This window comes from Theropithecus gelada, chromosome 12 (assembly GCF_003255815.1).
Source record: "Theropithecus gelada isolate Dixy chromosome 12, Tgel_1.0, whole genome shotgun sequence".
NCBI lineage: Eukaryota > Metazoa > Chordata > Mammalia > Primates > Cercopithecidae > Theropithecus > Theropithecus gelada.
In genome coordinates, this window is record NC_037680.1 from 112648670 (window position 1) to 112675376 (window position 26707).

The 26707-nt window shown below is 50.4% G+C and overlaps 1 protein-coding gene across 5 annotated transcripts in view; it reads left to right on the plus strand.

Moving 5' to 3' along the window:
• AGAP1 (ArfGAP with GTPase domain, ankyrin repeat and PH domain 1) overlaps positions 1 to 26707 on the plus strand; it is a 633884-nt gene that overhangs the window by 600974 nt on the left and 6203 nt on the right. For all 5 annotated transcript variants that reach the window (XM_025404404.1, XM_025404403.1, XM_025404402.1 and 2 more), the window contains one exon: positions 26169 to 26424. In XM_025404404.1, coding sequence (XP_025260189.1) covers positions 26169 to 26424 — 256 coding nt within the window. The remainder of the gene's footprint in view (positions 1 to 26168; positions 26425 to 26707) is intronic.

Genomic DNA, 26707 nt, shown 5'->3' on the forward strand with positions numbered 1-26707 from the left:
GGTGGCTCAAGCCTGTAATCCCAGCACTTTGGGAGGCCGAGACGGGCGGATCACAAGGTCAGGAGATCGAGACCAGCCTGGCTAAACACGGTGAAACCCCGTCTCTACTAAAAAATACAAAAAACTAGCCGGGTGAGGTGGCGGGCGCCTATAGTCCCAGCTACTCGGGAGGCTGAGGCAGGAGAATGGCGTAGACCCGGGAGGCAGAGCTTGCAGTGAGCTGAGATCCGGCCACTGCACTCCAGCCTGGGCGACAGAGCAAGACTCCGTCTCAAAAAAAAAAAAAAAAAAAAAAAAAGATATATATATATATTTTTTTTAAGACAGGGTCTCTGTTGCTCAGGCTGGAGAGCCATGGCTCAATCATGGCTCACTGCAACCTCCACCTCTAGGGATCCAGCAAACCTCCCACTTCAGCCTCCTGAGTAGTTGCAAATATAGGCACAGACTGCCACGACCAGCTAGTTTTTGTATTTTTTGTAGAGCCCAGGCTTCACTGTTGTTCAGGCTGGTCTTGATCTCCTGGATTCAAGCGATCCTCCCATCTTGACCTCCCAAAGCACTGGGATTACAGGCATGAGCACTGCACCCAGTGAGATCTGGAGAAATTTTATCTTTCACAAATGCAGATGTTCATTTATTGAAGAAATTTCATGAAATTTGTGGACTGTATATAAATGCATACAGAATGAATTTCCACATACCCAAAACTATGAAAAAGCCTGGCACAGAAGATGGAAAAATTGATCGGGGCAACAGTGGCTCATGCCTGTAATCCTAAAACTTTGGGAAGCCAAGGCAGGCAGATCACTTGAGTCCAGGAGTTCGAGACCAGCCTAGGCATCATAGCGAGACCCCATCTCTACCAAAAAAAAAAAAAAAAAAATTAGCTGGGTGTAATGGTGTGTGCCTGTGGTCCCAGCTACTCTTGAGGGTGAGATAGGAGGAGCAGTTGAGCCCGGGAGGTCCAGACTGCAGTAAGCCCTGATCAAGCCATTGTACTTTAGCCTTGGTGAGAGTGAGACCCTGTCTCAAAAAAGGTTGGGGGGCGGGGGCGGGGCAGGGCAGGCGTGGTAGCTGACTCAGCCTGTAATTCCAACACTTTGGGAAGCCAAGGCGGGTGGATTGCTTGAGCTCAGGAGTTCGAGACCAGCCAGGGAACTGTGGTGAAACCCCCTCTCTACAAAAAATTTAAAAATTAGCCAGGTGTGGTTTCCTGCGCCTGTGGTCCCGACTACTTGGGAGGCTGAAGTGGGAGGATCACTGGAGCCCAGAAAATCAAGGCTGCAGTGAGCCATGATCATGCCACTGCATTCCAGCCTGGTTGACAGACTTGGACCCTGTCTTGGCTGGGCACAGTGGCTCATGTGTGTAATCCCAGCACTGTGGGAGGCTGAGGCCGGAGGATCACTTGAGCACAGGAGTTTGAGACCAGCCTAGGCAACATAGTGAGATGCCTTCTCTGTAAAATAAAAAAAGATTACAAATATGAAAAAAAGACTCTCTTTAAATAATACATAAAAGGGAAAATGTAACAGGAAATTCTCATGTTGGCAGATGTTGACATGGGCACAGTGCTTACAGTGTTGTGGTAAATGTACTTTGATGGAGTCAAGTTTGCAAAAAATGCATAAAACTAATTAGAATAATGCTGACAATGTAAAATTGTGGAAAAAACTTTTAAGAAATTTGACATATGAAAAAGTATATTAGTTTAGGGATAGATTATGGGTAGTTGCACAGAGATAGTCCGTAAGAGCTGGCCACCTTTCACGATCATTATATTCTTGAGTTTTGCATCATGGCACATAGCTGCTTTTTTCCTTTTAGGATGTAACTCTCTGTAGAGAATAAGTTCACATTCATTTTCTGTGCGACACTGCTCTTTTGGAAATTCTTCTGTGATTCAGGGTTTGCCAGCATGAGTTATTTCCCATTACATTTCCCCAGCTTCTGTGCCATACTTCTTCATTGTTTTGGGTACTTGGAAATCCATTCTGCATTCACTGAGATACAAACCACAGATCTGGTAGAAGCAGTACTGGTGATAGAACAGCAATGCTGTATATCTTACTCTACCGTGTGCATAGTTATTGTTGAACCAGTAGGTAACTTCACTGGCTTCTTCACCCAAATGTGACTTTTCTCATTAAAAGCTCCTGGAATGTCAGCCAGGCGCAGTGGCTCACGCCTGTAATACCATCACTTTGGGAGGCCGAGGCGGGCGAAGCCCTGAGGTTGGGAGTTTGAGACCAGCCTGGCCAACATGGTGAAACACCCATCTCTACTAAAATACAAAAATTAGCTGGGCGTGGTGGTGTGCGCCTGTAATCCCAACTACCTGTAATCCCAACTACTGGGAAGCTGAGGCGAGAGAATCTCTTGAACCTGGGAGGCAGAGGTTGCAGTGAGCCAAGATTGCACTACTGCACTCTGGCTTGGGGAGCAGAGTGAGACTCCATCTCAAAAGAAATAAAAACCGCTCCTGGAATGTCATCAGTTAGATGGAATGCCAATGCAGACAAATGATGCAGTTTTGTTATTTTTTTTATTTTTTATTTTTTTGAGACAGAGTCTCGCTGTTGTCACCCAGGCAGGAGTGCAGTGGCACGATCTCGTCTCACTGCAACCTCCGCCTCCCCGGTTCAAGTGATTCTTCTGCCTCGGCCTCCTGAGTAGCTGGGATTACAGGTGCCTGCCACCACGCCCAGCTAATTTTTTGTATTTTTTTTTTAGTAGAGATGGGGTTTCGCCATGTTGGCCAGGCTGGTCTCGAGCTCCCAACCTCAAGTGATCCACCTTGGCCTCCCAAAATGCTGAGATTACAGGCGTGACCCACCCCGCAGGGCCAAATGAAGCAGTTTTAAACCCAAGTTTCATCCTTCCAGTATCACCTGGCCAATCCTCTCATCTGACTTTTTTACCAAATGCGTTGTGCTGAATGGAAAAAAACAAAGTTTATTGGTAATATCTTGAAATTCACTTTCAGCAGCCTTGGTGGCACCAATTCCAAATCTGTCGCTGTGGTTTGGGACTCAAGTGAAATCTATTTCCTCCTGCAAAGTCCCTCAAATCTTCAAATAAGCGTTTATAATAAAATGCTGTACTTTTTTCAGCATTTGGGATTATGGTGTTTGGAATTGTGTCTTTCAGGAGTATGATCCAAACCCATGATAGGTAAACCCATGATAGGTAAAAATGTATCAATTTTAAGTTCTTTGGCTAAATGTGGGCCTTCAAAATATGGGCTTGCAACTTGACTCATACTGTGGTGTCTGTCTGAGGGAGTAAAGGAGTACCCAGAGTCTGGATTTTTTAATTGTGATGAAATATACCTAACATAAAATTTATCCTAACCTTTTTTTTTTTTTTTTGGAGAGGGAGTCTTGCTCTGTCGCCAGGCTGGAGTGCAGTGGCACGATCTCCCTTCACTACAACCTTTGCCTCCCAGGTTCAAGCGATTCCCCTGCCTCAGCCTCCTGAGTAGCTGGAACTACAGGCATGCGCCACCACGCCCAGCTAAGTTTTTGTATTTTAGTAGAAATGGGTTTTGGCCATGTTGACGAGGCTGGTCTCAGCTAGGTGCGGTGGCTCATGCCTGTAATGCTGGCACTTTGCGAGGCCAAGGTGGGTGGATCACGAGGTTAGGACATCTTAACCAATTTTAAGTGGGCAGTTCGGTGGTGCTCAGTACGTTGACATTGCTGCACAACCATCACCACCATCCATCTCCAGAACTTTTCCATTATCCCAAACTGAAACTTTGTACCTATGAAATACAAACTCCCACATCCCCTGGCCCCTGGCCCCCGCCATTCTCCTCTCCTTCTCTATGAAATGACGACTCCCAGCACCTCCTGTGAGTGGAATCCTATAGTGTGTGTCTTTTGTGCCTGACTTACTTCACTAGCAGAGTGTCCTCCAGGTTCATCATGTTGTAGCAGATACTAGAATTTCTGTCCCTGAATATTAGAATATGCAGCCTTTAAGAAAGCTGAATGCTATTCCATTGTGTGGATAGACCACATTTTGCTTCTCTAAACTTTTGTCAATGAACACTTGTGTTTCTTCCACATCTTAGCTATTGGGAAGAATACTGCTGTGAACGTGGACATACCAATGTCTACTTCAGTCCCTGCTTTCGATTCTTTTGGGTATATACCTAGAAGTGAAATTGCTGGACTATACACTAATTCCATACTGAACTGTCATACCATTTTTTCAGATTCTGAATGTTTTATTCATTTAAAATAATGTTGGGCCAGGTGCGGGGGCTCACACCTGTAATCCCAGCACTTTGGGAGGCCTAGGGGGAATACATGAGGTCAGGAGTTCAAGACCAGCCTGGGCAACATAATGAAACTTCTTCTTTACTAAAAATACAAAAATCAGCTGGGCGTAGTGGCACATGCCTGTAATCCCAGCTACTTGGGAGGCGGAGACGCAAGAATCACTTGAACCCAGGAGGCAGAGGTCGTAGTGAGCCGAGATTGCACCACTGCAATCCAGCCTGGGTGACACAGCAAGACTCTGATGCAAAAATAAATTAATTAAATTAAAATGTTGGCTGACTTAATGAAATCCCTTTTTTTTTTTTTCTTTTTTTTAGATCAACGGGGTTTTGGGTCTTGCTCTCCTGCCCAGGCTGGAGTGCGGCGCCACAAACATAGCTCGCTGCCGCTTCTAACTCCTGGGCTCAAGCAGTCCTCCACATCAGTCTCCCAAGTAGCTGGGACTACAGGCATGCAGCACCATACCCAGCTAATTTTTTTTTAATTTTTATAGAGACAAGGTCTCTTGTTGACCAGGCTGATCCCAAACCCTTGGCTTCAAGTGATCTTGCCACGTGAGCCTCCCCAAGTGCTGGAATGACAGGTGTTAGCCCGCCTGGCCCTAAAAGCCTTTTCTAAAGGCCTCCAACCATCCTAGTGCGTAAGGACAGAGGAGGAAGGAGGCTAGGCCTAGGAGCAGACTAACCCCACCTCCCCAGCGGACCAGCCACAGGTAGGCTGCTGGGCACGGACTTCACTGCAAGGACGCACGGGGGCATGGGGCTTCCCAGTTAAGTCAGGTTTTAAAATGTATTTGGGGAATAGAAATAGGGTGCTTGGTTCTTAATTTTGCAGAATTCAGGACATTAAATAAGTCATTCACTGTCAACCATCATTTCAAAAACAGGACATTTTATAGGGAGGCCATAACATCAGAATTGCCCTACAAATTCAAAAATCTGGCTTTCTGAAAACCTCACTATATGGTTTTATATTGTTTCTCAGAAGACGTGGTGATATCTTTGCCACCAACCGACACTTGAAAGCAGCTGGGCTCTCCAGGATCAGCTAGAGAATTTGGGGCCCATTTAAATAATTATCAAGAATTTGAGGCTGGGCGCGGTGGCTCACACCTGTAATCCCAGCACTTTGGGAGGCTGAGACAGGTGGATCACCTGAGGTCAGGAGTTCAAGACCAGCTTAACCAATATGGTGAAACCCCATCTCTATTAAAAATACAAAAATTACCCAAGCATGGTGGCATGCGCCTGTATTCCCAGCTACCCAGGAGGCTAAGACAGAGAATTGGTCGAACCCAGGAGGCAGAGGTTCCAGTGAGCCGAGATCGTGCCACTGCACTCCAGCCTGGGCAACAGAGCAAGACTCCATCTCAAAAAAAAATTAAAAAGAATTTCAAGGTGGTAACAGCAGAACCGAGCATGGGCCACTTCTGAGCACAGGGCCCTGTGCAACCATAGAGACCCGCGCCCATGCAGCCAGCCTTGGGCTAACAGAGCCCCGAGGCCCCCTCTATGCCCCTCTTCTAGGGTTCCTTCCCCACCAAGAAGCTCAGCAGAAAGTTTTGATTTTGCTTTATCAAAGTCCATGACATTGAGCAAGTTAAACTCGGTGTCGATTGTAGAAAATAAAACATCTGACCAGTTTCTGCCTCCTGATCCCATTAGTGATAGGTTTGGTGATTTTAATGAAAGAATTTCACTTAGGTTGTTAAATAATAATGCTTTCCTTACTCTAGAGAATTAATTTGTGTGTTCGTGATGAATCGTTCTCATCAGCTCTCCAGCTACACAGCCAAACTTAGAGGGGGAAAGAAACCTAGGGGATGTGTAGATTTGACTCTGATATTTGTATTATTTTTAAGGTTAAGATTAGTTGAGGCCAGATGCAGTGGCTCACACCTGTAATCCCAGCACTTTGGGTGGCCAAGGCGGGCAGATCACTTGAGATCAGGATTTCAAGATCAGCCTGGCCAACATGGTGAAACCTCATCTCTACTAAAAGTACAAAAAAGATTAGCCGGACATGGTGTGGTGCACGCCCGTTGTCCCAGCTACTCGGGAGGCTGAGGCACGAGAATCGCTTAAGCCCAGGAAGCAGAGGCTGCAGCAAGCCGAGATCACATCACTGCACAGTCCAATCTGGGTAACACAGTGAGATTCCGTCTCAAGAAAAAAAAAAATTAGTTGAGAAAGAAAAGCCAGGTATTGTACATTTGTTGGGTTTTCTCTGAAAGCGCCATCCAGTCTATAATAAAATTCCAGTCGTCATTACCCCGGATGGAATTCATCTTGGCTGGAGTGGCTTCATGCCAGGCAACCCCATTGCAAAGAATGTGAGTGTCAGCCAGGCTGACACAGGGATCCGCAGACCCAGGCCCCTCATTCCGTCAGCTGCTTTCAGCATGTTTCCATGTTTGCGTATTTTGAAAAAAGTCAAAATGCAAATTAATTTTCAATGTGTTTCCCTTTGGTTATTCCCCACTCCCATGCCTGTCCTCTCTTAGAATCTGTGTGGTTGTTGGTACTGCTGTTTGGCCGTTGTAACTGTTGTAATCCCGTACCGCAAGCAGATTAAAAGGAATACCACATTAAGAAGACTCCTTATTGTTCCAAAGCAAGAGTCCTGTGTCTGTGTGTAATATTAAAAAATAATATTACCACAGGCTGCAGTTCTTACAGCCGCCTGGCAGTTTTTATTGGAAGCCTGCTTGGAGTTCTCTGCAACTTTTTCCAAACGTGTTGCCGTGTCATAGCCTGCCACCTTCTCTTTCTCGGGTTTGACAACCACTTAGCCAACAAGTCCCTGAGAAGCCACCGGCCTGTGCTGTGCCCTCTGCAGTCACTCCAGCCTGTCCCTGGCTCTCCCGTGTGAGAAGAGCCTTGGCTGTTCCTCTCCCCGGTGTTTAAAGGGCATCAGTACACGTACGGCAAGGGCTCGCATCCACTTTACAGTATCCCGAGTGGAGGAAAAGGGCCATTTCTCTTCCCTTATCTGTTTATGATGCGGTATGTTCCAAAGCGGATCACATCAGCCACTGTTATGGTGAACTTAGTTCGCTGTGATGGGGGCTGCTACCACCAGGGCCGCCGTGCGCTTCATGCCACATTACGCGGAGTGTAGGACGGCCTCACCCCACTAGCTCAGGCTCCCTCTCACTGGGCACACGTTTATCGGGATTTATGCTTTAAAACAGTAGTTCACATGTTTTCTGATGGTGAAGTACAGAAACTTCCACTCTGTGTGTGACTAGCATGGCTTAGCTATGTTTCTGTGCAGACACACGCACACAGTTTCCAAATGAATTCACAAACTTCTCTTATAAAACTTCCTTTGAGGCCGGGCACGGAGGCTCATGCCTATAATCTCAGCACTTTGGGAGGCTGAGGTGGGCAGATCTCTTGAGGGCAGGAGTTCGAGACCAGCCTGGCCAGCATGGTGAAACCCTGTCTCTACTAAAAATACAAAAATTAGCCAAGTGTGGTGGCTTATGCCTGTAATCCGAGCCACTCAGGAGACTGAGGCAGGAGAATCACTTGAACCCAGGATGAGGAGGTTGCAGTGAGCTGAGATCGTGTCATTGTACTCAAGCCCGGGCAACAGAGTAAGACTCTGGAAAAAAAAAAAAAAACTTCCTTTGAGCAGAATAATAAAGTTGCGTGTGTTAAATGCCAAGTAGGTAAAATACGTCTGCAAGTGGAGAATGGCAGGAAGGGGCTCAGAGACACAAAGAGACTTTGCAAGTTAAGGGGGTGTCACTGGCAATTTTCCCTGCAGACGTTCCGTGTTTTGTTGTGTTGTTTTTACAACAGATTAGAAAATGGTGGGGAAATAGTAAAATTAAAAATATCTCGGCTGCTTCTGGAACATTCTGGATGTTTTGCCTTTCACTAATAGTGTAACCTTTTTTTCAAAAGTCATTTTCCTAAAAGACTTCAAAATGGCTTTCTGTTCCCCCACCGCAAGCCCCTGCCCCACCTCTTGGCTCTGCCTATCCCCTCCCCTCCGGGGTTTCTGCCCACCCCCCACCCCCAGGCCTGGCCTCCTGGGTGCCACATCTCCAACGCCTGCCCCATTAACAGACTCCCAGAAGACACAGCCCTCAGCATAGCACCTCTTCCTGCTCCAGACAGCACGTCTGGACAACACAGTCATGGAGGGGTCTCCCTCACCAAAACCAGCACCTCTGTCCCGTTCCATCCTCTGGCCTCATCTCTGCCCACTGCCTCCCAGAAAAAGGAAAAATCTCTACACCAAGGTCACTGGTCAGTCACCCCGCGTGCCAGGCTCTGCTGTTTACAAAGTAATGGTCCCACCCACTGGTCACAGCCCTGAGCACCCAGTTCGGGGCATGTTAGCCCCCAAGGGGGCAGCTGGGCTGGCTGGTCCTCATTTTGTTCACAACCTGTGCAGTCCGACCCTGCTGGGCCACTCCCCACCCCCGACCTCAGCACAGGCTCCATCTTTTTCTCCTGGGTCCCTTGTTTCTTTCTTTCTTTCTTTCTTTTTGTTTTTCCTCTGAGACAGAGTCTTGCTCTATTGTCCAGCGCCAGAGTACAGTGATGCGATCTCGGCTCACTGTAACCTCCGCCTCCTGGGTTCAAGCAGTTCTCCTGCCTCAGCCTCCCTGGGATTATAGGCACCCACCACCATGCCTGGCCAAATTTTTGTATTTAGTAGAGACAGGGTTTCACCATGTTGGTCAGGCTGGTCTCGAACTCCTGACCTCATGATCTGCCCACCTCGGCCTCTGAAAATGCTGGTATTACAGGCGTGAGCCATGTGCCCAGCCTCTCCTGGGCCCCTTCTAAGCACCCCGCCATCCTCCCTGGTTCTGTCCCCACCCTGCCCTTGTGCGTTTACCAAGGGCTGACCCAGGCATTGAGCCACATGCATAACCGCCTTGCATCCTTACTGTATCCCTGAGATGTGGAGGGTTTTATCCCCTTTTTTGCAGATAGGGAAACTGAATATTCGAACCCAGGCCTGCAGCAATGTGAAACCTTAGGTACTTCCCACTTGCATTTAGGTGGGGGGCCTTGGGCAGTGGGTCTGCCCCACGAGCCCCGCAAGGCAGGAGGCCTGTGTAAAGGCCTGCGAGAAGAGGCTGAGGGCCCGTGCCAGCAGCCAGGGCGCTGATAGGGCCAGGCCTGTTGGCTGCTGTAGAGACACACCACCAGGCCAGGCTGACACGGGCAGTTCCAGTTTCCCAAGGCAGTCCAGCCTCCAGCGCCCCATCCTGTTCCATCCCCAGTGCCCTCTGGCTGCACAGGACTAAGAAGTCCCCCAGCTGTGCTCCTAGACAGATGGAGACTTCAGTCCTGCAGCCTTATCAAACAACTCAGTATCAGGGATGGATCCTGCCCCTCCACCGGCACCTGTGCTGTCTGCTGCTCACAAAATCCTTGTCCCTTCTCTGATTCATGGTGGCACAGGGCTGTGAGGGTCAGGACCATCATCAGAATCCCTTACAAAGCCACAGCCCTCTCGCCTCTTAGAGAATCCAACTTGGGTTACAAAGACGAGTGTGTACAGGTCAGGTGCGGTGGCTCACGCCTGTAATCCCAGCACTTTGGGAGGCCAAGGTGGATAGATCACAAGATCAGGAGTTTAAGACCAGCTTGGCCAATATGGTGAAACCCCATCTCTACTAAAAATACAAAACTTAACTGGGCGTGGTGGTGCATGCCTGTAATCCCAGCTACTTGGGAGGCTGAGGCAGGAGAATCACTTGAACTGGGACCTGGGAGGTGGAGGTAGCAGTGAGCCCAAGACCATGCCACTGCACTGCAGGCTGGGCTACAGAGTGAGACTCTGTCTCAAAAAAAAAAAGTACTAGCAGCGTGCACAGAGAGCCCTCGAGGTACCAGAGCAGAGCTGTGGATGCCCGTCTCAGCCTGTGCCCGTAGCTCTGAGTGTATTTCACCAACTCCACCCTGGCAGGTTAGCATCAGGACAGACAGGCTATGAAGGAAGATGAAGCTGAGTTCCTTCCGTCTGTCTCAGTGAGAGAAGGCACGGCTCTCACCCAGGGGAGCAGAGATCAGGGCTGACCTTCCAAGCCAGCAAGACATGCATTCGGGCTACCTGCAAGGAAAAGCAGTTAGATTCAAGCAAAGTGGTGAATGGGTCTGAATGGAAAAATCCAAAACATCCCACTTACCTGTTTTGAAATGAAGAACCCGGCGTGCACACAGTCTTGAGTCAACTTCAGTTTTAACATGATAGCCAGGTAGGGGTGAAAGATGGGACGGGCAGGGGGACCAAGGACAGAGAGGAAGACAGAGGCTCTGTGAGCTCCGCCTGCTGTGACAAAATACACAACAGACATGTATTCCTCACACTTCTGAGGGCTGGGAAGTCCACGATCAAGGTGTTGGCTGATTTGTTTCTGGTGAGGGGCCTCCTCCTGGCTTATAGACAGATGCCTCTTGCAGTGTCCTCATGTGGAAGAGAGAGGAGAGGGCATCTCTCTTGTGTCTCTTTTTTTGTGTGTGTGTGAGACTCCATCACTCAGGCTGGAGTGCAGTGGCTCAAACTCGGCTTACTGCAACCTCCGCCTCCTGGGTTTACACCATTCTCCCGCCTCAGCCTCCCGAGTAGCTGGGACTACAGGCGCCCACCAACACACCTGGCTAATTTTGTTTTTGTATTTTTAGTAGAGACAGGGTTTCACCATGTTAGCCAGAATGGTCTCCATCTCCTGACCTTGTGATCCACCCACCTTGGCCTCCCAAAGTGCTGGGATTATAGGCGTGTGCCACCGCGCCCGGCCCCTCTTGTGCCTCTTCTTGTAAGGGTGTGAGAATCCCATTCATGGGGGTCTACTCTCCTGACCTAATCACCTCCCAGAGGTCCTGTCTCCAAACACCATCACATGGGGGGTTAGGGCTTCAGCGAGTGACTTTCGGGAGCACGAACACACCAGCGCTCCTGTTGGCCCCTCCCAGGGACACCTTGCACTGTAGCAAATCACTGTTTTCCGGCTGCCCTTGGCTGGCTGACTGGCAGCCTTTGGGGCGGGGCCCTGGGCATCAGGATGCCTGCTCTGTTTGCCAGTTTCAAAGCACATACTGGAATCAGTGTGGCTGGAGCTGGAGAGGACCTTGGTTTTAGGACTTTGATTGAAGCCTAAGGAGTTTTGGTCCATCTGCAGAGCAGCAGTGGCCAAGCCTCTCTTGGTCTTTCCTAGCATGTCATCCAAACCAGAGTGGGAAGCAGATGTCCATATGCAGCTCGCCAGAGCCGGCCTAAGGAGGGTTAATGTGCAGGCACTGTGGCAGGGCACAGGGCACGGGGCCCCAGGGCACCTGTGTGCCACCCAGGCTGTTGTGTGTGTGACTCAGCCAGCCCCTGCCCTTTGTGTGATGGACGCTGCACTTCTTCCAGCCTTGTGGCATCCCAAGTAGGCAGTGAAAAGCTTCTAGAAGGGTGGGCTCGGCGGGGCATGCTGTGATTCCAGGGACCCGAGAATTCATGTAAGCCAGTTCTTTCATTCTGGGGTGGATCTCCCATGAATGCAGTTGGAGAAAGCAGCTGGGGTCACACACAGCCAGCTGGTGGGCAGGGCTGTCTGCAGGCCATGGGCTCATTTTCCCACCTGTGTTACTCATGGTGCTGGTGGCAGCAGGATGGGGTCTGCAGGTCTCGCGGGAGTAGGCCGGGAGGAGCAGGCAAGGTCCGGCTTCACGATGGGGACCCAGGAGAGAGGACCGCAAGAACCTCTTCTGCCTCCTTGCCCAACTGCATCTCACAGAGGTGCCTGAAGTCTACGAGGGGGTGGCTGCCCTGGCCTATGGTGCATTTTACAGATGTGTCAACATGGCAAGCTGGGCCAAGGCCGTCCTGGGAGGAGGCTCAATGAGAGAGCACCCTGGGTGGGGTCTGTACCTGCTGTGCAGGCCTTTTGCTGGCAGCTCTCTGTTTCTGAGGGGCAGCAGCTGCCTTCTGTCCTGTCTTTACCCCCCCCCCCCCCCCAGCGGATTCTCCTACAGGACCTCAAACTTCAGAGGCAGCAGGCCTTGAATCATTGAGCCTCTCTAGAGGGAAACTGAGGCCTGGAAGAGGGGGGCTGCCCAGGGCCCCACAGCCAACCATGGTCCTGCCCAGAGAGGCCTGGGTCCCTCCTCCTCTGTGCTGGCTGCTTCTCGAGTGCTTGGCACGTCTACACACCAAACAGATCCTTGGGCCTGAGCTGGCTGAGTTCACTAGCTAGCCTCACGCATCCTCCCTCGCGGGCTGCTGTGGGCCGCTGGCCCGGTCCCACATGTCCTAGGTGCCTGCTTTCATGATTCCTCGGATAGTCTCCATAGTTTGCCTCAAAACTCTAGAAGAATGAGGCTGCATTTGCACTGTGACTTGTATCCAGGAATATTATCCTGCTCGGGCTGGTCAGGTTCTCAACAGGCAGGGAGGGTTGGGAGTGCCCAGTGGCTAATGACAGCAAAGCCACGAGTGCACCAAGTCTCAACCTGAACCTCAGGCGAAGGTTTGGGGACAAGACCAAGCTCACCTCCCGGTAACTGGCCCTCCCCTTGCCCCAATCCCTTCTGCAACAACACAGGCTGTGCCAGCCTGCACAGGGCAGTGCAGAATCAGGAAAACCTGGCTGGGGCCAGAGCACCCAGGCACATCCTCGCTCTCCTGGGCCGCCTGGGGCCCGCACCTGCCGGGGATCTGCCAGCCCCCACACCTGCGGCCGGGCACATTTAACTGTGACTTGCAGAAGTAATAAGCCTAATATGGTTGACTTTATTTAATTAATAATGATCCTCTTCTGTTCCTCTGTGCTCATAAAACACCCTGCAGGTTGGCAAAAACACTCATAATATTGATCAGAAGTCAGGCGGGATATTTATTTTGTCTTTGCCCCACAAGCATAAATCCTTGTCCACTGACTCCTGCTCCCCATGTGCGGGATTTACAGTGGCCAGCTTCTTAAAAGCATTCAGTAATTAAGGAATAAATATCCATTGGCCTTTGTGGGCTGTGCTCCGTCCCTCCGCCTGACCCCCTAGCAACGCGGCTCGGGGAGAAGGCATGCATGCAAGGGGGAGGCAGCTGTCAGCGCCCCTCGCAGTGGGCCAGGGTCTTCCCCTGCCGAGAGAGGAAGCCCCTCTCTCTTCCTCACATATTGTTCCAGCCCCCTCTTCCATGCCTCCCCTCCCAGTTCCTGTTTTGCTTGAGGCAGGAAGCACTCTGGAAATTCCTTGCTGCTAGCCCTCTTTTCTCTTCTTCCTCTGCCCTTCCTCTCCTCCTCTGTCAGTTTCAACACCAGGCGGGCGGGTCCCCTCCAGTGCCTGCTCCTTACCCCCAGGGTGTTCCTCCATGCCAGCCCCCTCTGCTACAGAATCTCCTTGAATATGACTGCCGAACTCCTCTCCCACCTGTTGGCGGGGGCAAGGGAAGATGTTTCCAAGGGGAAGACTGTGACAAGTGGCAGGCACACATACACAAATTCTTTTGGCCTTTTCACACTGGAAGAGAGGAGGTTCCAATAAAAATGAACACATTAGACTCGACCTGGAGTGCACTTTCGGGAAAGGCTCTTGCTCAGTGTTTTATAGACGTGCTGAGAAAGCCACATTTGTGAGATTCGAAGGCTGAGGATGAAACCACCAAGAGACCGTTTTTATAGCATCCCAGAGCGCCCCAGGCCTGCCACACACAGCGGCCCCTGTGAGGACCAAGGCGGGCGTCTGGCTGCCCACTCCCTTGTCTGTGTCCTGTTCATCTCCCAGCCCCTGCCACAAGACAGTGCTGAAAGGCAGTCAGAAGCTTTGTGGTTATTTGCTTAAAACTTTCTTTTCTGGGAATCCAACCCATTAACCTTATTACCCCTTGGCAATGTGCTGATGCTCCCCTGCCAGGACCAAAACACAGCTGATGGTGGCTGTGTGAGACTGCATCTTTGTAGCTCTCAAATGCATGAGGAACAGAGGATGGGGCATTGCGGGAAGACAGTGTTTCTCTCTGAAGGTAGTTGTGTGTAGGTGTGACTTTCCCTGCGCTCTCCAGGTGTCCCCAGAGGTCTTGGTCTACGCTTTGCTCATCGCTGACAATGATTTGCCAGTGCATAAATGACACTGCCACTAGCAGTGACCAAGGTCACCTCTGGGACTCAGCTGCCTGGTCAGCCTCACCGCCCCCACCGAGTACCTCCTACCTGGGCAGCACTTCTGTTTTGGGTACTGGTATCTATATGACTTGCCTTTTCCTTTTAGTGATCTTTGTCTTCATTCTAAAATTCCATGAATTATTAATCTTTGTAATTATTATAAATATTTATTATTATAAATTATAGATAGTTTTGATAGGGAAGAAGAGGAGGAAGGAAAAACTGAGATGATCTGGATCCATGCATCCTCTGTAATAGCAGAAGTGTTCTCAATCGGCAGCCGTGGAGACGTCCTAGTCGGCGGCAGTGTCGGTGCTCTAGACCGGCAGCCATGGAGACGTCCTAGTCGGCGGCAGTGTCGGTGCTCTAGACCGGCAGCCATGGAGACGTCCTAGTCGGCGGCAGTGTCAGTGCTCTAGACCGGCAGCCGTGGAGACGTCCTAGTCGGCGGCAGTGTCGGTGCTCTAGACCGGCAGCCGTGGCGGCAGTGTCGGTACTCTGGGTCGGCAACTGTGAAAATGTTCTGGATCCGAGCAGCCCAAGGTGGCAGCTGCCAACCGCATATTTATGTCAAGCACTTGAAATGTGTCTAAAGGAACTGTGTTTTTAATGTTATTTTGTTTCAATTAATTCACATCTACACCCACGGGCAGCTTATAGCTGCCCCATTGGGGGGCACATCTCTAGATTCTTTCTCTGAAGCAAACCCTACCTAACCCTTCGCCAAAGACCAGAACCAAATGTTGAGATGGCCAAAGGGAGAGAGTAAGAGTGGAGCTGTGGATCCACCTAGACTCTCGAAGCCCAGGTGGTGGCTGTGCAGATGGGAAGAAGTTTCCTAATTTGGGAGGCATCAGATCCCTGAGCAAGAGGTCAGACAGTGCCAGGGCAGCCGGTCTGTCAGGTGTCCCAGCTGGGGGTCCTGGGCAGTGTGCTGTATCACTGTCCTTCTCCTCTAAGATGCGGGTAAGAACATGACCTTCCTCACTAGGTGTTGTCAGAATTAAATCAGGTAATTGTGCAAAAGCTTCAGCCTGGGCTGGGTGCAGTGACTCACACCTGTCATCCCAGCACTTTGGGAGGCCAAGGTGGGAGGATTGCTTGAGGCCAGGAGTTCAAGACCAGCCTGGGCAACCCTGGTGGAGCCACTGCACTCCAACCTGGGCAACAGAGAGAGACCCTGTCTCCAAAAAAGACCCCCTTCTCTACAAAAAAATTAAAAATTAGCTGGGCATGGTGACGCGCACCTGCAGTTCCACCTACCTGGGAGGCTGAGGCAGGAGGATCACTTGAGCCCAGGAGTTCCAGACTGCAGTGAGCTGTGATTGCGCCACTGCACTCTAGTCTGGGTGATAAAGCAAGACCCTGTCTCAAAAAACAAAAAAGCCTCAAGTCAGTGGTTGGCACATCACAAATACTTGATAAGCATTGGCTGTGAACATTACTGATACTTTTCCTAGTCTGTGTAACAGAGTTTGTCTATTTTAATAGTGACTCTACATTATATAAATATATGTCCATGATCAGTCACCTAAAACCCACCATTTGGCTCAGGTAGCATTGTAAATAAAGATGGAGAAATTATGCAGAAAGGCCTGTGTTCATTATTGTCTTAGTCCTCTGGGGCTGCTATAACAAAATACTTAGATGGGGTAATTTATACACAAAAGGAGTGTCTTGCTGATGGTTCTGGAGGCTGGAAAGTCCGAGACAGAGGCCCCGGCAGATTCGGTGTCTGGTGAGGGCTCCGTCTCTGCTTCATGGAGAATACCTCATTGCCGCGTCCTCATGTGGTAGAAGAGGCAAACCAGCTTCCTCAGGCCTCTTTTGTAGGAGCCCTAAATCCCATGTATGAGGGCAGGGCCATCATCAGCTAGTCACCTCCCAAAGGCCCTCCCTCTAAATAACATCACCCTGGGGAGTTAGGATTTCAGCAGAGGGATTTGGGGTGACACAAACACATAGCAGTGATAAAAGAGCAGACTTTGTTGATAAATCCGTGCAGGGAAGGCACCCTCACTGCAGCATTTCCAGTCACTGGGATGAGAAAGGGCTGATCCCAGCTGAGCATGGTGGTGCATGCCTGTAGGCCCAGCTATTCAGGAAACTGAGGTGGGAGGATTGCTGGAATCCCAACCTGGGCAATATAGCAAGACCCCTATCTCTACAAAACAAAACAAAAAAACAAAAACCGAGGCATGGTGGCACACATCTGTAGTCACAGCTGCTCAAGAGACTGAGGTAGGAGGATCGCTTGGGCCCAAAGCAGTCCAGCCTGCTTGAACCCAGCCTGGTCTACATAGCAAGAGCCTATCTTTAAAAAAAAAAAGAAAGAAAGAAAGAAAGAAAAGAGAAGAAGACCAGGCACTGTGTCTCAACACTTGTAACCCCAGCACAAAGCAGGTGGATCACTTGAGTCCAGGAGTTTGAGACCAGCCTGGGCAACATGGTGAAACCCCATCTCTACAAAAAGTACAAAAAATTAGCCAAGCATGGTGGTATACACCTGTATTCCCAGCTGCTTTGGAGGCTGAGTTGACAGAACTGCTTGAGCCCAGGCATTTGAGGCTATAGTGAGCCCTGGTCAAGCCACTGCACTCCAGCCTGGGTGACAGTGAGACCCTGTCTCGAAAAGAAGAAGAAGAAGAAAGGGTTCATCCCAGTATCGGGCAGCATGAAGTGCCGGGAACACACAGACCTGCCTGTGGCATCCCCCAGTCACTTGAGGACAGATAAACCATCACAGTTGGTTGTTGCTTTTTCATTGGAGTCATCGACAGTGTTGTCACGCGAATGGTCTTGCTCAGGTACATTCTCCAGTGGGCACTGCAGTGAGGGCTCCCATGTGGTCTTCCCTCGGGCTTTTACCCCAGGACCTGTAACCGCAAGACAGAGCCCGGTGCAGCCTACATGTGATGATTGGCCCCCACCCTGAGTCCTTGCCACAGAGCTTGAAATGAAAATTCTCTGGAGGCCAGGTGTGGTGGCTTACACCTGTAATCCCAGCACTTTGGGAGGCCGAAGAGGGTGGATCACCTGAGGCCCATAGTTTGAGACCAGCCTGGCCAACATGGCAAAACCCCATCTCTACTAAAAATACAAAGATTAGGCGGACATGGTGGCACATGCCTGTAATCCCAGCTACTCAGGAGGCCGAGGCAGGAGAATTGCTTGAGCCCAGGAGGTGGAGGTTGTAGTGAGCCAAGATAGTGCCACTGCCCTCCAGCCTGGGTGGCATAGCGAGCAAGACTCCATCTCAAAAAAAAAAAAAAAAAAAAGAGAAAAGCTCTCTCTTCCCCCAACGCTGACTTGCACATTTTCTTTTGTAAACACAAATGCTTCTCTCCATCCCCCATCCCCTCCCTCCTGATGTGTTATTGACTCTGCCTTGATTCTGTTGTCACTGGATTGGCTGTCATGCTGTTTGTGCAGCACCTGCTTTCTGTTTGCAGGTTCTGGGAGTTGTATGACGCTGGGCAAACTGGGAGCAGCGTGAGCATCCCAGCCCAAGCTCGGGCTCAGGAGTCGGGAGTCGGCACTCACTCGCACACGCACACGCACACGCACACGCACAGAAGGCTCTCCCGCTCTCTCAGTCGGCACGCACGCTCACACGTACATGCACAGGAGGCTCTCCCGCTCTCTCAGGCTGGTCCCTGGGCAGGTTGAAGGCGGCTCAGCATCCATCTTTTTCCAGAGAAGAGAACTTTGGCCCTCCCAGGTGCTAGCCGGCCACCTCATGGCTCCAGGCCTGTCCTGAAGGTGGGGGCCAGATTGGAAGCCTCCCTGCTTGTGCTCTGCAGCCCCGTCTGGCCTGAATGGTGTAAAGTTCCCTGGATCTTTCCTTCCTTCTTGCTCTCTTTCAAGGAAGGAAAAGCCGGGTCTGTCAGTTCTAGGCTCTCCACTCCTTCTCCCCTTTTGAAACTTGCAATAAAATCAACCTTCTCTTCTTTCCTGCAGCCTTTCTTTTTTCCTGTGATTTCCCAAAATATGGCCACCACTCTGCCGTCACGTGTGCATCTTGTTCCAAATTTGATACGGAGTTTGTTTGTCTGTTTGTTTTTTTTTTTTTTTTTTTTTTTTTGAGACGGAGTCTCGCTCTGTAGCCCAGGCTGGAGTGCAGTGGCCGGATCTCAGCTCACTGCAAGCTCCGCCTCCCGGGTCCACGCCATTCTCCGGCCTCAGCCTCCCGAGTAGCTGGGACTACAGGCGCCTGCCACCTCGCCCGGCTAGTTTTTTGCATTTCTTAGTAGAGACGGGGTTTCACCGTGTTAGCCAGGATGGTCTCGATCTCCTGACCTCGTGATCCACCCGTCTCGGCCTCCCAAAGTGCTGGGATTACAGGCTTGAGCCACCGCGCCTGGCCTGTTTGTCTGTTTTTGATACTGAGTCTTTGTCTGTTGCCCAGGCTGGAGTGCAGTGGTGTGATCTTGGCTCACTCCACCTCCCGGGTTCAAGCAATTCTCTGCCTCAGCCACCCGAGTAGCTGGGATTACAGGCGTCCACCACCACACCTGGCTAATTTTTGTATTTTTAGTAGAGATGGGATTTTACCATGTTGGCCAGGCTGGTCTTGAACTCCTGACCTCGTGATCCACCCACTTCAGCCTCCCAAAGTGCTGGGATTGCAGGCCTGAGCCACCATGCCCGGCTAGAGTTTGTTTTTTAAATGTGTATATGCTCGGGGGTCCTCTTAAGAGTCTGGTGTTACCAGGAATGATCAATAAAGTCAGTTACTGTCATCCTTATCCCGACACTAAGTGCTCTGGTTACATGGAGATTACACCTTGCCAGCTGAGTCATGCGGTGGATTTGGCGTGGCGGGCACTAAGTATGCAGGTTGCAGGTGGGGAGTGTCCGAGATAATTGTCTTTGGGGTGGACACAGGAAAGCCACCTTGGCCAAGTCACCACCCCTCAAGGTCAGGTGCAGCAAAGCCCATCAGGCAGCAATGCTAGAGTGTCTGTCTCTGAGCTATCAGACCCCGAAAAAACCAGAGGGTTCATGGCTCCTGCAACCTACCCAGTGATTCCTATGTCCTATGCTCAGTGCCTGGCTGTCCTTGTAGATGGCTTCCTGACATGGCCCAGAGAGAGGTAAAGAGCCACCTACAAAAGAGGTCTTCTTTTAGGCAGGAGGAAAAGCAAATATAAAATACGATGGCGCCTTAAATGTACCTTTTCTTTTCATTTTGGGGATTGTATCAGTGCCTTTCTTCCGCTGAGTTGCCCATTCCCTCATTTTCCCTCGCTCTCCTGCGGTTGATTTATTTAAAGGTGTGTCAGCACCGCATCAAATGAGGAACTGGGCCCCCTCCTTTCTGCTGACGGCCGGCCGCGCCAATAATTCATTTTTTAGCTCATTAGCTAACGGAGGCTGTGAGCAGTGGTCCTCCCGGGGATTGGAATGAGGGGAGGTGATCTACTGCCGGCTGCCTGCTCTTGAACTGGCCTTCCTTGGGGAAAATGAAAGGCTCAGCCAAGACAAGCCAGGGATCCCAGAAGTAGAACCGTGGCCTCCGAGTGACCATCTGAGTCTGTGTGCTTTGACGTCGTGGCTTCTTAGGGCAAATGCCTCTAGACGGAATATTCTCATCGAGAAGAAGCCATTGTCAGCATGTCCCTCGGTCACATGTGGCCTGTGTTTGCAGATGCTAGTGAGAAAGATGAAGGATGCTATCCAGAGTATGCGTCAGCTCAGGCTGCCATAATAACGTAATACACACGAGTGGCTTAAGTGCAGGACATTCACGTCTCACGGTTCTGGAGGCTGGAAGTCCGGGGTCAGGGTGCCCAGAGGGTTGGTTCTGGTGAGACCTCTCTCCCTGGCTCAGATGGTGCCTTCTCCCTGTGTCCTGCCTTTCCTCCAGGTGCGCTCAGAGTGGGGGAGACATCGCCAGTATGTCGTCCTCCTATACAGGTATCTGGGTTATTGAATTAGGGCTGTACCTTTATAGCGTCATTTAACCTTGATTCTCTCCCTGAAGATCCCATCTCCACATACAGCAACATTGAGGGTTAAGGCTTCAGCATGTGAATTTTGTGGGACACGACTCATCCTCTAACATCCAAGAAGCCTTTAAACATCTCAAGGTTATGGGGCAGGAGCCAACCAGATGTTGCTCCTGCAACTCTGACAGCTATGAGGTCATTTAAACCAGCCAAACTCCTTACCCCGGAGTCTCAGGATCCTCTGCACCCTGGGGGGAGCTCACAAGATGCCAGCAGGCTTGGCAAGGCCTCTGGCCAAGAGCGGCCCCCGTACCATGCTGAGCATGAGGACTTGCGTGAAGCTCGTATGTACACACAGCTGTGATTTAGAAGCCTCCCGCACCCAGCAGGCCTTCAGTACCCACGGCCCTGTGCCACTGGCACTTCCCCTACACGTGCCACTTCCACTGGTGAGCTCCTGTTGCTCACATAATGTTGAATTATCAGAGAGGTTCTCTTCGGTCATAACCACAGCCGCTGTTTGCAGGGGAACTGCTGTGGCCATGGTGTCATCCAAATGCATGATCCCAAATCCCAAAACAGCCCTGCCTGGTGTAGATGTCACTGTCCCCATTTGACAGATGACGAAAGGAGGGTACAAGAAGTTATTAGAAAGGTGAACGTCTGCACCACTAAGTCGAAAAAAGCAGGCACGCAAGCCACAATCTCTCTAATGCTTAAGAGTAAGCCTGTGAGCCCAGTATTGGTGGGGAGTTATGCTTTTCCTGCCTTTGGGCCTTGCAGAAAGTGCAGGGAGCTAAGCTTTGCCCCTGGTATCAGGATGGGAACATCCATAGGAGGTGGGCTTCAAGTCACAGCAGGAGACTGACATGCGTGAGGTTGCTGAAGTAGCACCCAAAAAACCCAGCGCCCTTGTCTGAGTCCTGTTTTCATCCTAGTTAGATTTCAGCTGCTAACAAGAATCACGTCTGATGCAGACACAAAGCCCAGTGACTGCCCCTAGCTGCCTGATCACCTCCTAGTGTCCAAAAAACGCTGAAATATTGCAGTCCCAAAGGACTCAGAAGTCAGCATTGAAAGCTTCTGTTTTGCTTTCTTTTCTTTTCTTTTCTTTAAACAGACTCTCGCTCTGTCACCCACGTTGGAGTGCAGTGGCGCAATCTTGGCTCACTGCAGCCTCCGCCTCCTAGATCCAAGTGATTCTCCTGCCTCAGCCTCCTGAGTAGCTGAGACTACAGGTGTGCCACCATGTCAGGCTGATTTTTGTATTTTTAGTAGAGACGGGTTTTCACTATGTTGGCCAGGCTGGTCTCGAACTCTGGACCTCAGGTGGCCTGCCCAGCCTCGGCCTCCCAGAGCGCTGGGATTACAGGCATGAGCCACCGCACCTGGCTGAAAACTTTTGTTTTGGAAATGGAATTTCACTGTTGTTGCCCAGGCTGGAGTGCAATGGCGCAATCTCGGCTCACTGCATCCTCCACCCTCCACAGGGTTCAAGCAATTCTCCTGTCTCAGTCTCCCATTTGTGGGTTTCGGGCCCACAAAACCTGGACCTACCTTTTATTATATAGTTTATACAATGCTGATTTTTTTTTCCAAAAGTTCTTAGGGTACACGTGGTATTTGGTTAATTTTTTGGTTTTTGTTTTGTTTTGTTTTTTGTTTTTTTGAGAAAGAGACAGTTTCGCTCTGTCACCCAGGCTGGAGTGCAATGGTGCAATCTTGGCTCACTGCAACCTCCGCCTCCTGGGTTCAAGAGATTCTCCTGCATCAGCCTCCCGAGTAGCTGGGATTACAGGTGCACGCCACCACCCCCGGCTATTTTGTATTTTTAGTAGAGACAGGGTTTCTCCATGTTGGCCAGGCTGGTCTCGAACTCCTGACCTCAAGAAGTCCACCCGCCTCAGCCCCCCAAATTGCTGGGATTACAAGCGTAAGCCGCCACAGCCAGCCATAGGTAAGTTCTTTGGTGGTGATTTGTGAGATTTTGGTGCACGCATCACCCGAGCAGTATACATTGTACCCTATTTGTAGTCTTTTATCCCTCGCCCCCCTCCCACTCTTGTCCCCAAGTACCCAAAGTCCATTGTATCATTCTTACGCCTTTTGTGTCCCCATAGCTTAGCTCTCACATATCAGTGAGAACATACGACGTTTAGCTTTCCATTCTTGAGTTACTTTCCTTAGAATAATAGTCTCCACTCTCATTGGAGGTCACTGCAAATGCTGTTCACCCATTCCTTTTTATGGCTGTGTAGTATTCCATCATATATATATATACACCACAGTTTCTTTATCCACTTGTTGATTGATGGCCATTTGGGTTGGTTCCACAATTTTGCAGTTGTGAATTGTGCTGCTATAAACGTGTGTGTAAGTATCTTTTTCATGTAATGACTTCTTTTCCTCTGGGTGGATACAATAGTGTGATTGCTGGATCAAATGGTAGTTCTACTTTTAGTTCTTTAAGGAATCTTCACACTGTTTACCATAGCGGCTGTACGAGTTTACATTCCCACCAGCAGCATGGAAGTGTTCCCTGTACACCACATCCACACCAACATCTACTGTTTTTTTATTTTTTTTTATTATGGCCATTCTTGAAGGATTAAGGTGGTATCAACAATCCTGATTTTTGTTTGTTTGTTTGAGACAGAGTTTCAGGCTGTCTGGAGTGCAGTGGTGCAATCTCGGCTCACTGCAAGCTCCGCCTCCCAGGTTCACGCCATTCTCCTGCCTCAGCCTCCTGAGTAGCTGGGACTACAGGCGCCCGCCACCGCGCCCGGCTAATTTTGTTGTTGTTGTTGTTTTTTGTGGTTTTTTTGTTTTTTTTTTTTAGTAGAGACAGGGTTTCACCGTGTTAGCCAGGGTGGTCTCCATCTCCTGACCTCGTGATCCGCCCACCTCGGCCTCCCAAAGTGCTGGGATTACAGGCGTGAGCCACCGGGCCTGGCCAACAATCCTGATTTTTAAAAGTAAAGAACAGCTCATTCAAATGTGTATCAGCTTGTCAGTTCAGATGAGGTTGCCTGTGGGGTGAGATGGGAGGACAAAGAATCACTCCAGCAGTTCCCGGGGAGGACATACTGACACAGGGAAGGGTTCAGGAGCTGTAGGTTTGTACTCATTCTTTGGCTGGGGTGTTCGAATATTAAAAAGAAATTGAATAATTGCAGTTAGCACTGTAGCTACTGTGTTAAGTTATCTGGTTTATCCCTGGGTGATTTGGCAATGGCTATTAAAATCAATCGGAGCGGAATCAAATAGTTGTGATTTTAATGCCTACCAAAAAATGAGAGTTAGCAAATTGGAACTGGAAAGTCTGGACGTATCCTTCCCCGTCATCCCTTTTCATTTAATTCACGTTTTGCTCCTTCTCTTTTGTGATTTATGAAATGCATCAACACATGTTTAATACATTTTCAATAAGGCCTTTAAAACAGTATCAGAAGCACTTCTTTTTGTCTGTCTCCTGAACCCATATTTCCCAGACATTGTCAGTGCTTTTGTGCTTGTGTTTTTGCCCAAGTGGGGTGCGGGGGCTGCCTCCGCTGCATTTGTGGGGGCTGGTGTCAGTTCTCAGCTGTAGCCAAGTGTTTGTCCTGGAAATCTCCAAATGAAAAGAGTCGGGGGTCACTCTGGGGTCACTCCCATGTACCAGGAAGTGAAGCAAAACTAATCCAGATTTACTCCTGGAAGAATTTGTTTGCCTAAGTATTTAAAAACAGATTAGGGCTAACCCGACACTAGATCACTAGGTGCAATGTAAACACGGGTAAAAGGTGTAAACAAGGCCTTTCCTCTGTACTTCGGAAGCAGAAATGTCATGGGTAATGAGTTTTCTTTCTAGACTTTCGCGGAGGCCCTGAGTGATTTCTCCGTGTCGTTTGTAGCTGTGTACTCTGATTATTCCCCTGGAGAAACCTGAATTTTGGAGAGGGCAATTGTGAATCACCGCGTTATTAAAGTCTCTGTGGGTAACTGCGGTGCCTTCTTACATGTAGGGCTTTTCTTTCCTTTTTCTTACTTTTTTTTTTTTTTTTTTTTTTGAGACAGGGTCTCATTCTATCACCCAGGTTGGAGTGCAGTGGTGCAGTCTTGGCTCACTGCAACCTCTGCCTCCCGGGTTCAAGCGATTCTCCTACCTCGGCCTCCCGAGTAGCTGGGATTACAGACACCTGCCACCACACCGGCTAATTTTTGTATTTTTTGTTGAGACAGGGTTTCGCCATGTTGGCCAAGCTGGTCTCAAACTCCTGACCTCAGGTGATCCACCCACCTCGGCCTCCCAAAGTGCTAGGATTACAGGCGTGAGCCACTGCTCCTGGCCTCTTTTCTTTGTCATACTCATCAAAAAGGCAGGCAGGGAGCACTTCCCTGGCTGGGCTCTGCTCCTGGGATCTTTGTAAAATTTCAAGAGCTGCTTGTAAAATCTCACATTGTTCTTTGTAAATTTCTTGTCCCCCACCGCCCCACCTTTTTTCCCCCCTCTAGCAGTGCTACAGAGTCTTGAGTTTTCAATATCTCTCACACTCTTTTTTAAGAAACCAGAAACCATCGTGAGTAGCCAGAGTACAGGAGCTGCTCGCCTGGGGTCCTTCCTTTGGGTCAACGTCAACATGTCTTACTGTCGGTTTCCTCTTCTATTTCTTGAGCTTCTCATCTCGTCCTGTCCTCTCCTTCTCAGCCCTCCCCACAGATGGGTAGCAGGGTCCCCATCCTCTGTAGACCCCCCAGGAGGAGACCACCACGTATTACACTGGCCAGCTCAGGCAGCCCCATCTTAGCCAGGTTGTGATGCTGGGGGCGGGCGGGCACCAGCATCATCTGCTCCCCACACCACCGACCCCATGCACCCCCTCCCCAGCTTCGTCCTCTCCTCTGCCTCTGGGCTCAGCTCTGGCTTCTGGGAGCTACCTGCTTGTTTCCCAGGCCCTGGAACAGTTTCCCTCAGAACACCCAACCGTTCTTTGTCATTTAAGGAATTCCTGACATTCTATCCTTTCCACTTAAGCCTTTCCCAAGTATCTGGAGATTCCAAAAGCTGCATCTCCCTTCTAAACCTCCTCATTGGAGTCTGCCGTCTCCTGCTTGAGTCTGTTGCCATGTTTTCTTCAGCTGAAAGGGTTTAGAAAACCTGGGGAGTCCACACACACACACACACACCCTATTTCGGAGTTTGGAGCTAAGACCACATGGGCACCCCCAGGTGTGGGGAGCGCACTGGCTGTCCCGTCCCCCCACCCCCCAGCTTCAGCCAAGTGTCCTATAGTCCTGACTACAGCCCTGCTTCCAGTAAAACAGCTCTCGGCCCCGGAGACCATGCTTCCGTCGTGCCAGTCCCAGGCAGTAGGGTGGTTCCCCCTGTGCGTCGGCGTGTGAGAGCCACTGATCCAAGGCCATGGCCTTGAGCCCTCACTTGATAGTTTTCTTTCCAAGGATAGATTCTGCACTAAAAGTGACAGAAACAAAGAGCACCAAGACAGCGTATGAGCCTGAGATCAGCGGCTCTGGCACCTTGGGCCCATTGGAATCCCCTGCAGGGCTTGTTAAAACACTCCTAAAGGTTCCGATTCAGGGGGTCTGGGGCGTGACCTGAGAACCTGCATTTCTGGGCTGATGCTGCTGGTGAGGATACTGTTTTGTGAAGGTGGATAAACCTTTCCTCCAGGGAGCTTTGTGCCGAGTGAGGACCTTTGCTTTCTGTGACTTCACTTCCCTCTCGGCTCCTCCCGACCACATGGGGCGGGTGCTTGCAGCCTGTGTTCTCGAGCCTGATCGTGACTGCACCTGTCTGGTGGCTCTTTGCAGGGAAGAGAAGGAACGGTGGATCCGTGCCAAGTACGAGCAGAAGCTCTTCCTGGCCCCACTACCCTGCACGGAGCTGTCCCTGGGCCAGCACCTGCTGCGGGCCACCGCCGACGAGGACCTGCGGACGGCCATCCTGCTGCTGGCACATGGCTCCCGGGACGAGGTGAACGAGACCTGCGGGGAGGGAGACGGCCGCACGGCGCTGCATCTGGCCTGCCGCAAGGGGAATGTGGTCCTGGCACAGCTCCTGATCTGGGTAGGTGGTCGGCACCCCTGGCAGAGGACGAGGCCACAGGGGGCACTGTCTGCTTTGTTCTGCTTCCATGGGCATCTTTCTGGCGGAAGGCTGTTGTTCTTTGTCCGCAAGTGGGAACAGTTCCTAATGGGAAACTCCGATTGAAGAACAGAGGGCCTTATACAGACACAGTCGGTCCTCCTTGTACAGTACTTGTCAGAGTTTCTGAAAATTGCCACTTTGTGATTGCCCCTTGTCAGGGAGGGTTGGTGGTGTCCCTCTTTTTCATTTCCATCATCTTCTG